General features: G+C 42.7%; 2 protein-coding genes across 3 annotated transcripts; one reads left to right on the forward strand and one right to left on the reverse strand.

Annotated features, from left to right (window-relative positions):
- Positions 1 to 879: 879 nt before the first annotated feature.
- LOC124199299 (NFX1-type zinc finger-containing protein 1-like) lies at positions 880 to 5,971 on the reverse strand. Of its 2 annotated transcripts, none has more exons than XM_046595092.1 (6): positions 5,747 to 5,971; positions 3,608 to 4,912; positions 3,143 to 3,532; positions 2,996 to 3,079; positions 2,178 to 2,923; positions 880 to 2,114 (listed from the first exon to the last, which is right to left on the reverse strand). In XM_046595092.1, the coding sequence occupies exons 2-6, from the start codon at positions 4,875 to 4,877 to the stop codon at positions 960 to 962; spliced, it is 3,645 nt and encodes a 1,214-aa protein (XP_046451048.1). In that variant the 5' UTR covers positions 4,878 to 4,912; positions 5,747 to 5,971; the 3' UTR covers positions 880 to 959. The 2 variants fall into 2 exon arrangements, with proteins under 2 accessions (XP_046451048.1, XP_046451047.1); XM_046595091.1 differs by lacking the exon at positions 5,747 to 5,971 and adding an exon at positions 5,137 to 5,684.
- Positions 5,972 to 6,516: 545 nt separating this feature from the next.
- On the forward strand, positions 6,517 to 7,618 carry LOC124199300 (ER membrane protein complex subunit 3-like). Its single transcript, XM_046595093.1, has 4 exons — positions 6,517 to 6,733; positions 6,806 to 7,062; positions 7,127 to 7,288; positions 7,359 to 7,618. Exons 1-4 carry the CDS (start codon positions 6,585 to 6,587, stop codon positions 7,538 to 7,540), a joined length of 750 nt encoding a protein of 249 aa, XP_046451049.1. The 5' UTR covers positions 6,517 to 6,584; the 3' UTR covers positions 7,541 to 7,618.
- The last annotated feature ends 1,161 nt before the right edge of the window (positions 7,619 to 8,779 follow it).

An 8,779-nucleotide genomic window follows, 5' to 3' on the forward strand; every position in this document is an offset into this window, starting at 1 on the left:
TAAACGAATGTTGCGCATTATTAGCAGTTATTAAAATTGGATTAAAATCGCCCTCCTTTAATCAATTAAGATTCATAAGAACGTATATTATTATTACCTAATGTTATGTTGTAATAAATACAAGACCCAACATGTTTCAACAAGTCCCAACATGTTTCAACAAGTCCCAACATGTTTCAACAAGTCCCAACATGTTTTAACATGTTGGATAATGTTGTGTAATATTTTCTCAAAAGTTGCCGCCATCAGCCGCTAGGAGTTCCCATGAAGACGGGTAGGGAATTTTTGTTTGCCAAGGAATTTTTTTGCAAATATTTTTTTTTTTTAAATTCCAGATTCCAAAATTTAAATTTGATAACATGAGCTTTATATCGGTTATCATTTACCATAATGTTAACGGGAAAACTGTATACAATTTATGGACATTATCATTTAAAATTGTGATTTAAGATACCCTAGCTAATTATTGAATGGTGAAATCGAATCGAGACGTGGACCATCGATTCGAAAACATAGAAATGTTAAACAATTATACCCATGGATTAATTATTTCCCAATGTTAGGGCTTTAATCAAATCCATTATAACGTCATTTCGATCGAAAAGTTAATCGCTATCGAATCTGAAAAACCTTTACAATAAAAATCGATTGACTTCGACGTGTAACGTATAAAACCTACAATGTCTAACCATTTCCCCACGATTGCCGACGACCACAACATGTAAGTAATTCCAAAAGTTACGCAATGGTAAAGGAAAAGGCATTCCCCTATACGCGTCCACAACACTCACGCAATGTCATCATGGGGTCTGACACTTGAACCGAAGAGTGAAGTACAACTTGTAATTTTGCCAGTACACGGGAAGGGTGACTTGGATATTTTGGTCGCCAATGCTTTTTTATTTATCAGCAGCTATATGGACATTCGATAGATGTATAAAGGCAGGGAAACGTTTGACTTACAATGGCAACAGGCACAGATCAGCATCGGTTGAATTTTGAACAAACGAATCGTGATTAGAATAATTGAATTTCACATTTGTTTTACTTCTCTGAATTTTGCGAATAAATAGCTGCCGAAAAATATCAGGATTCTCATGGAATGGATTATATAACCAAATAATGGTATAACGACAAGAGCGACATATCACAAAATCATATTTTGTAATGATATATGACAAGATGCAATCGAGATTGTTGGAATCTGGCGGCAGTGATGGTGGCTCATCTTCGACCGGTTCGGTCTCCATAATCATCTGGACGTCTGGGCGTGTCAGATCAAATTCCATCATCGTCGCCATCGACTTCAAAAGGGCGTAGACGTCGTTCTCTTGGCTGGTCGTCCACTTCTTGGCCGGCGATCCTCTGCCATCGTCCTGCAGGGCGAGCTGGGCCTTTTTGAGCAAGTGCTGGCACGTCTGGGACGTGTCAGATTGGGGCTCGACGCTCAACATGGTGAGACACTGACGCAGGAGATCCAGGCGACGCCACTGGAACAAGGCGTCTTTCAGACACTGGACGCTCCAACATCCTTCGATTTGGGCCGTCGCTTGCTGCTCCAAACTCTTGACCTGGACGGCCTGGTGACTAGCTCTCAAATCGTCGGCCCACTCTTTTTGCAGCTTCACTTGGGCCGGCTGATTGTTGACCGTTGAATAGGAATAACTCCGCTCCAGGTCGCCTTTGAATACGGCCGACAGGCAGAGGTAATACATGCGCTGGTACATCCTCCATTGATCCTCGACGCTTTTATCTCTGAGCAACGACTCGGCCGCCTTGAACAGACTCTCGTCCGACGAATATTTGGTCAACAATTTGGTGATTTCCGCTTTGAGGTCGAACTGTGTCGCTAGTGGAGTTGAAAGACGACGACATCCGTCGACGACGCAATCGACCGATCCGCCAATGTTGTTGTTGTTGTTGCGGAGGGAACAAGGAACTTTGATCAAATGGCCGCACGGCAGCAAAGTCTCCACCATCTGTTGGCACAAGGCGACGGCGTGTTGGCACTGATTGCGGCACGGCAGTTGACACGAATGTCCGCAGTCCAGAATGGCCCCGCACTTCAATTTACAGACGATCCCGCAAATGGGAAAATGCTCTGGCAGTTTAACCTTTATTAAATAAAATAACAATTAATTCTTTTTCTCCATAAAAATTCCAATATTATTTCTTACTTTGACAGTTTGCTGATGATGGCGGTCGCAGCGAAGTGTCAATTCTTTGCCCAGCTCGCCATTTTTGTTTAAAACATTCTGAACGTGAAGCCAGAGTTTACTTCCGGAGCCGGCCAGGAGACGGATGTTGCCCAAGAGAAAGAGTCCGTGACGGGCGCGGGATAGAGCGACACAAACTCGATTGGGGGTTCGCAAGAATCCCACCGATTTGATCCGGTTGTTGCGAACCAACGACAAGATGATGATGTCGTTCTCCTCGCCCTGGTAATTGTCCACCGTCGTGATGTGGACGCGATCCAGCGAGCGCAGTTTGTACTGCTCCCGCCGGTGGGCCACCATGGCCCGCATCTGGGCGGCATAAGTCACCAGCACCGTGATCTTCTCCTGCTGTACACCTTGCTCGCAGAGGAAATGGGCCAATCGGAGAGCCATGGCGGCTTCGTGTCTGTTGTAGTAACTGCTGCCACCTTCCTCCCGAGCCTCCTGGTGGTCGTGATCGATGAAAAAGACGTTGCGGTTGACGGAAGGGACGACTGGATGCTGGAGGACGCTCGAGTGGTTCTCCAAATGGCTGTAGACGGAAGGAACAATCAATCGGGACACTTCGGGGCGCATTCGGTGCTGGACGGCCAACATGACGGACGGGACTCCGGTTTTGACTAGACGCTCGAATAGCGAAACGTCCATGTGATACTTTGCGGCCAATTTATGAACATTACACTGGGGTCTAAGCTGCAAATGATCACCTATTTAAAGAGAAATTGAATATAAACAAATTGCTCACTTTTTTGCAATTGGATAAAACTTTAATTTCATACCGATCATGATGAGATGCTGACAACTGGCAGTTAGCGAAGCCACAATATGCGGCTCCAAGACTTGTGCGGCCTCTTCAACTAAAACTGCAATTAAAAATAGGAAAATAAGATTTCATAAATTTTCTAGAAATAGAATTTTTAACGGACCAATTTTGGGTTGTAAAAGGGCGAGAACATCCCGGCGACGAGCGGCACCTGTGGTGGTCAATCCAACGACATCGACGGAGCGACAAAGTGCCTCTTCCGACTCGGCTTTGATGCGATTGTATTCGCGAATTTGGCCCCGGTACGTCTGCTCCATTTGGTGGAGTTTCAACGTCTTTAACGACTCGGCCGCTTGATCACGTCCCAGCGGCGATTGAGCCGCCTGCTTCCTCATGTTGTTCAGTTTCTTCGTCAGGGCTTGGATATGATCCACCGTGTCCTGGATGCATTTCTTCAGGCCATTCATGCGATACTTGTGGTACATAAACGTCGACTCTGTGTACTTTTTTCTATCTTGAACGACATTATCTTTCAAAACAGACATCGTGTAACCTAAACAGATCAAACATTAAGAATATCATTAATCAACTAATCGAAATTGAAATCAATTTGAATAATAATTTATACCTTCCAGCAAAGTGGATTGGGACTGGCTGCCGACTCGGATGACTTTTTTGGTGCATTTTAAAACTCCTTCGAGGAACTGATCCAGGGCTTGATTGGTCAAACAGATGACGACAATTGGACTCCGATTGTCCCTCCACAATTCACCGTAACTCTGCCAAAAATCTTGCATTTTCCCTTTCTGGAATTTGTCAACGAGACGGGCGTTGTCCTGGACATAGTTGCCGCTGTCGTGCCACAAATGTTTGTTGTCCAGCAGAGTGGCGATGATCTTCCGGCCGATGAACGTTTTGCCCGTACCGGGTGGGCCCTGAATCAACGCCAATCGACGAGTCATGGCGGCGTGAAGGGCCGTCCGCTGGATGGGATTGACACCCAATTCACTAGCAGACGGCCAAGTGCTGATGTTTAAAACGTTTTTGGTTGTGACGCAATTGCCGTCGCTCTTGGTGATGCGGTACTCTTGACTTCCGGGGATTTTCGACTTGAGTAGGTAGTCGGGAACGCCAGGATCTTTCTTCCAGCCCAGCAGGTGGTCTTTGAATGGGAAAGAGTCATCCTGGAGTTGCTGATAGGCTTCCATGACGACCCTGTAGGGTTCGTAAAAGACTTCGCATTCCAGCATGGTGTAGGTCTTGCTGGTAAAGTCATCGCAGTTGTGTGGAGGATTTTCGATGCTGACAGTCAACCAGCCCTTCTCCAGTTCCTCGGGATCGCTTCGTGACACCGTGGCCAGGATGATGACTTTGTTGGGTGCATTCCACAGACAGACCAAAGCGCCGTAAATCAACCGTTTGTTCTTCTCCCAGTCGAAGCCGGGCATGGAATCAAACCGGATGTTGTATCGACGCCACGAATCGGATCTGTCGGGGACCGTGACGCTGGACAGGAACGAATTTTGAATGAAACTGACGTTACGGTAGAAATGAATACGCTGATTTGGGTTGTCCACAGGTGGAACTTGCTCGCGGCCTTTGCAGAATTTCCCGATCGTTTCACGAAGTGGCTGAATGAAATCGGCCCACAAAAGTCGGAAGTGAGTCTCGAGATATGTTTGAATATCTGGATAAGGCTTCTTGGTGCTGTTTGGCCTCAGCAATTCATCTGCAGTGGCATCATCATTGGAGAGCATATCGGCTATCAGAGGCATCAAATGCATAACCCTAAAGTCATGTGTTGGCGGTGGAGAAGTACTCGGTTTCATGTTGCTCAAGTTACTGGTCGATTTGGATTTCGAGGCAAGCGAAAAACCAGCTTTCTGGTATCCAGGCATTTTCGATGAGTAGTTGTTACGAATGTTGTGGAGATCTGCACAGAACAAAGAAAGAAATGTTGGGTTAGTAACCACTCAAGGTCAATGTTTCAATAATCTCTCTGTGAGAACTAGGAAAAGAACAATGAAATATTTCATAACAAGGTGACAATTCTTTGGCAAAACCAGATGGGACACAATTTTTCAAGCCTGAACCATTCCCACTTTGAATCGTGGACACCAGACAGACAATAACAGACATGATGCATCAACAACACACCTCATAACAAGTCGGGCCGAGGAGCACAAATCGTTAGAACCACGAAAGAAGTCGAACATTTATCAACTGAGCACCAACAATGTCCAACACCCCGGCATTCCGTCAAGCAAAACTGGGGGAAGTCCTTTCTTTTGCCTCACAACCTACACGACGTTGGAAAAAACACGTTGCTCAATCGGAAGTGGACATTGTGTGTGGATTGTGGAGGAATCGTCTTGCAGTCTGCTAAAACACCCGGTACCGACATAAAGAAAAGAGCGTGACTCACTTGTACCCTCAAGGCCCCATTACTTTATCCCGACTCGGCAAATTTCGAAATTTTAAAGCAGAATTGAATAGAAACGTGACTTTTCTCTTTTGATTGGTTGTTGGCAGTAGCAGACAGCTAACGAAACGACTCACAGAGGGCAGCAGTTTCGATAGAATTCATTGGAAAAATGTTTACAAGGTGAAAAGCGATTTCAGGAACTTCCTTTTAACGAGCTTTGTTGTTCAAATTGATTCGTGGTAAAATGACAATACGACCATGAAGATTGACAAACATTTGCAAAATAGTAATCACTTAATGACAAACTAATCTAGTCAATTTCAGATTATAAATAGGACTCACGGGAGAGGGGCCGGGTCGGACGATCTCTCAAATGGCAATTACTATGAAAATAATGGTCCAAATAGATTGCGGTCGTTAAAGTACGTTTTGGAGTAATGAAGACCCGTGGTAAGTTGGAGCTACAGTAACGGATTTTATTATATTCCACGAGGTTTTCTATCCTTCCCTGTCACGAATGACAGGGAAATATCAGGTGACGTGTTTCGCATGCCAACGGAGATAACAAAAGATAGAGAACAATTTTCAGCGAACGAAATGACTCACGCGTTTAAATGGACATAGACATCGCTGTTTAAACGGGCCGGACCATGTCCGACAAAGGAAAGTGTGAGCTAGAATACACGAGACAAGTGTCCAAGTGGAATGTCTTCATCCTTTAATGTTGTCATGAATGTTACGCAAATGGAAAGTAGGTATGAATCATCTTGCCATTATCTCTGCGCTGATTGTGGCGTGTATTTATTGTTTAGCGTTGGACATATCGATTCGGGAATTATGAGTCACGATAAAAACAGCATATATTTGACATAAGGAAATAGCTACTAGAACATGAACTGATGAACATGTCAAACAAAACATTATTAAATACGCTTTTTGCATAACCTTTGTTAAACACATTTTATTTTATGCATGCGACTAACAGAGTAACTGTTTAAATTATTGTTTGTGGATTCTGAATTTCTGATCAATATTTTCAATTCACGCCGGCTCACGTGGCTACGTTTAAATAAATCTGGCAACACCAGAAACCCAATAAAAATAATCAATACTTTTCGTCTGCTTTTTTGGCGTTGACGTTTACTGTCACCGTTTAATTGAACTGATTAATTGCTGAAAAATGGCAGAACTATTATTAGATTCAAATATTCGTATTTGGGTGTTTTTACCCATAATTATGATCACTTTCCTTGTGGGTATTCTTCGCCATTATTTCTCCCTCATCATAGCCAGCCAAAAGAAAGTCGAGTTGCTCCAAGTCCAAGACAGGTATTGTAACTATCGCAGTCACGCAGATCTGTATAGACTAAATTGACTGATTATATTTTATTGCCTTTACAGTCAAGCGCTGGTTCGTTCGAGACTATTGCGAGAAAATGGGAAATTTTTGCCCAAGCAAGCTTTCCTGATGAGACGGCATTTTTTCAACAGTGAAGATATGGGCTACTTCAAAACTCAGAAACGGGCTGCCCCCACCACCAATCCCATGACAGACCCCAATGCAATGACTGATATGCTGAAGGGAAATGTTACTAATGTCCTTCCCATGATTATTATTGGTGGATGGATCAACTGGGCCTTTTCAGGATTTGTTACAAGTAAAAACAAAAACGTGTGTACCTGTTTATCCGTAATGTAAACTAATATGAGCATGTTTTACAGCAAAGGTGCCATTCCCGCTGACTCTGAGGTTCAAACCAATGTTGCAGAGAGGAGTTGAACTGGTTTCGCTGGATGCATCATGGGTTTCATCTGCCTCGTGGTACTTCTTGAATGTGTTTGGATTACGAAGCATCTACTCTCTAGTCCTTGGAGAAAACAATGGTGAGCAATAAATCTCTGAGATGATGAGAGAACCAAACTAACATATTTCTTGTGTGCTATATCTTTGCAGCTGCTGACCAGACCAAGGCCATGGCTGATCAAATGTCTGGTGCTGCAATGGCTATGCCGCAAGATCCCAAAGCTGCATTCAAGGCAGAGTGGGAATCGCTGGAGATTGTTCAGCACCAGTGGGCCCTGCGAAATGTGGAAGCAGAGTTACTTGGCACTACCTCTCACAGCAAGACAGATTAAGCATTATAATATTCTATTATTTGTCTCTTAAGTGTTGATTTTGTCCGTGGATGTAGAAATAAAATTCTTTTAACTCTACCAGTTAAATTTCTTTTAGATTTTATTTCTTTAACATTGCCTACATAGTCGCCATCAGAAAATGACGTTTGGTGGACATTTCCAATCCAGTTTGACTAAAATAAAAATGCTACGTACTTTGATATGATTTTTATACCATTGTATTTAATTGGTGAGTGAAAACAATTAGAATTTCTAAAAAATCATTAAAAGTAATAATAACAGAAAATTCTTTTTAGAGGTCTGAATAAATTTCTACCAATTAACAAAAGGCTTGGGTCGCCAGGGCCGGCCAGTTGGAGTTTCAACATAACAGTTGAAAGTGCGGCTACATACAGAAATCAATTCGTCTTTTTTTTTTTTTCTGGCCGTTCATTTTCACCTGGTCATTCGAACAGATGATGTGCCGGCAAAGGTAAAAGACTAGAAATAAAAACGAAAGCGCCGAAAACACGACAAAGAATAAAACGTCGAAGAGATAGCGCTGGAAAAGGGGAAGGTTGCGCGAAGCTATACGAAGGTGAGGTGCGCCCTGATTCCGGATGACGTACTCGATCCAGTAGACGGCCCGGTCCAGTGGACTTTCCATTTGATCCCGAGCATAGGCCGATACTTGATCCATTTTCTCGGCATATCTATGACAAATTTCAAATTTGTTATTAACTTATTATTATGAAATTCAAACCGAATAATTTACAGCAATTTGAATTTTACTTGTATGTAGGTTAACCATACGCTGTAAGGCGTCGTAAAGAATCTCTTCCTCACAACAACTCTTGTTAACAACAACCTAACAAGTAATACACTTCTGCAGACATTAAATTTATTTAAATTTATCTATCGATTGATTAGATAATTGTCTGCAATATACGTATTTGTATCGATCATTGCGACATAGCTGCTGTTATGATATGAAGTTAACAAAAAAAATTAAAAATCGAAGTTCATTAGGCCTACAAACTAAAATTTCATAACACACCAAATCAACTGAAATATGAAATATCTTGTTAACTTAATTCTGGATGAGAATAAGCATGATTTTGTAACAAGAATATTTCTTCCCAAAACATAGCTATCGATTTTTTGTGCTGATAATTATAGGTTAACTTGTAGGCCTATAATCCTATTATTTGTCATCCCAGCAATAAAACGATTGACTAAGAAAAATTAAATTTACCCAAG

Source organism: Daphnia pulex, chromosome 8, assembly GCF_021134715.1.
Source record: "Daphnia pulex isolate KAP4 chromosome 8, ASM2113471v1".
NCBI classification, from domain to species: domain Eukaryota; kingdom Metazoa; phylum Arthropoda; class Branchiopoda; order Diplostraca; family Daphniidae; genus Daphnia; species Daphnia pulex.

Excerpts from the sequence above, each read along its gene's own strand:
- LOC124199299 (XM_046595092.1), bottom strand. The coding sequence starts at position 4,877 with ATGCCTGGATACCAGAAAGCTGGTTTTTCGCTTGCCTCGAAATCCAAA. Across the intron at positions 3,533-3,607 it reads CCAATCCACTTTGCTGGAAG|GTTACACGATGTCTGTTTTG; the intron begins GTATAAATTATT and ends TGATCTGTTTAG. Across the intron at positions 2,924-2,995 it reads TCAGCATCTCATCATGATCG|GTGATCATTTGCAGCTTAGA; the intron begins GTATGAAATTAA and ends CTCTTTAAATAG.
- LOC124199300 (XM_046595093.1), top strand. The coding sequence starts at position 6,585 with ATGGCAGAACTATTATTAGATTCAAATATTCGTATTTGGGTGTTTTTA. Across the intron at positions 6,734-6,805 it reads TTGCTCCAAGTCCAAGACAG|TCAAGCGCTGGTTCGTTCGA; the intron begins GTATTGTAACTA and ends TTGCCTTTACAG. Across the intron at positions 7,289-7,358 it reads AGTCCTTGGAGAAAACAATG|CTGCTGACCAGACCAAGGCC; the intron begins GTGAGCAATAAA and ends ATATCTTTGCAG.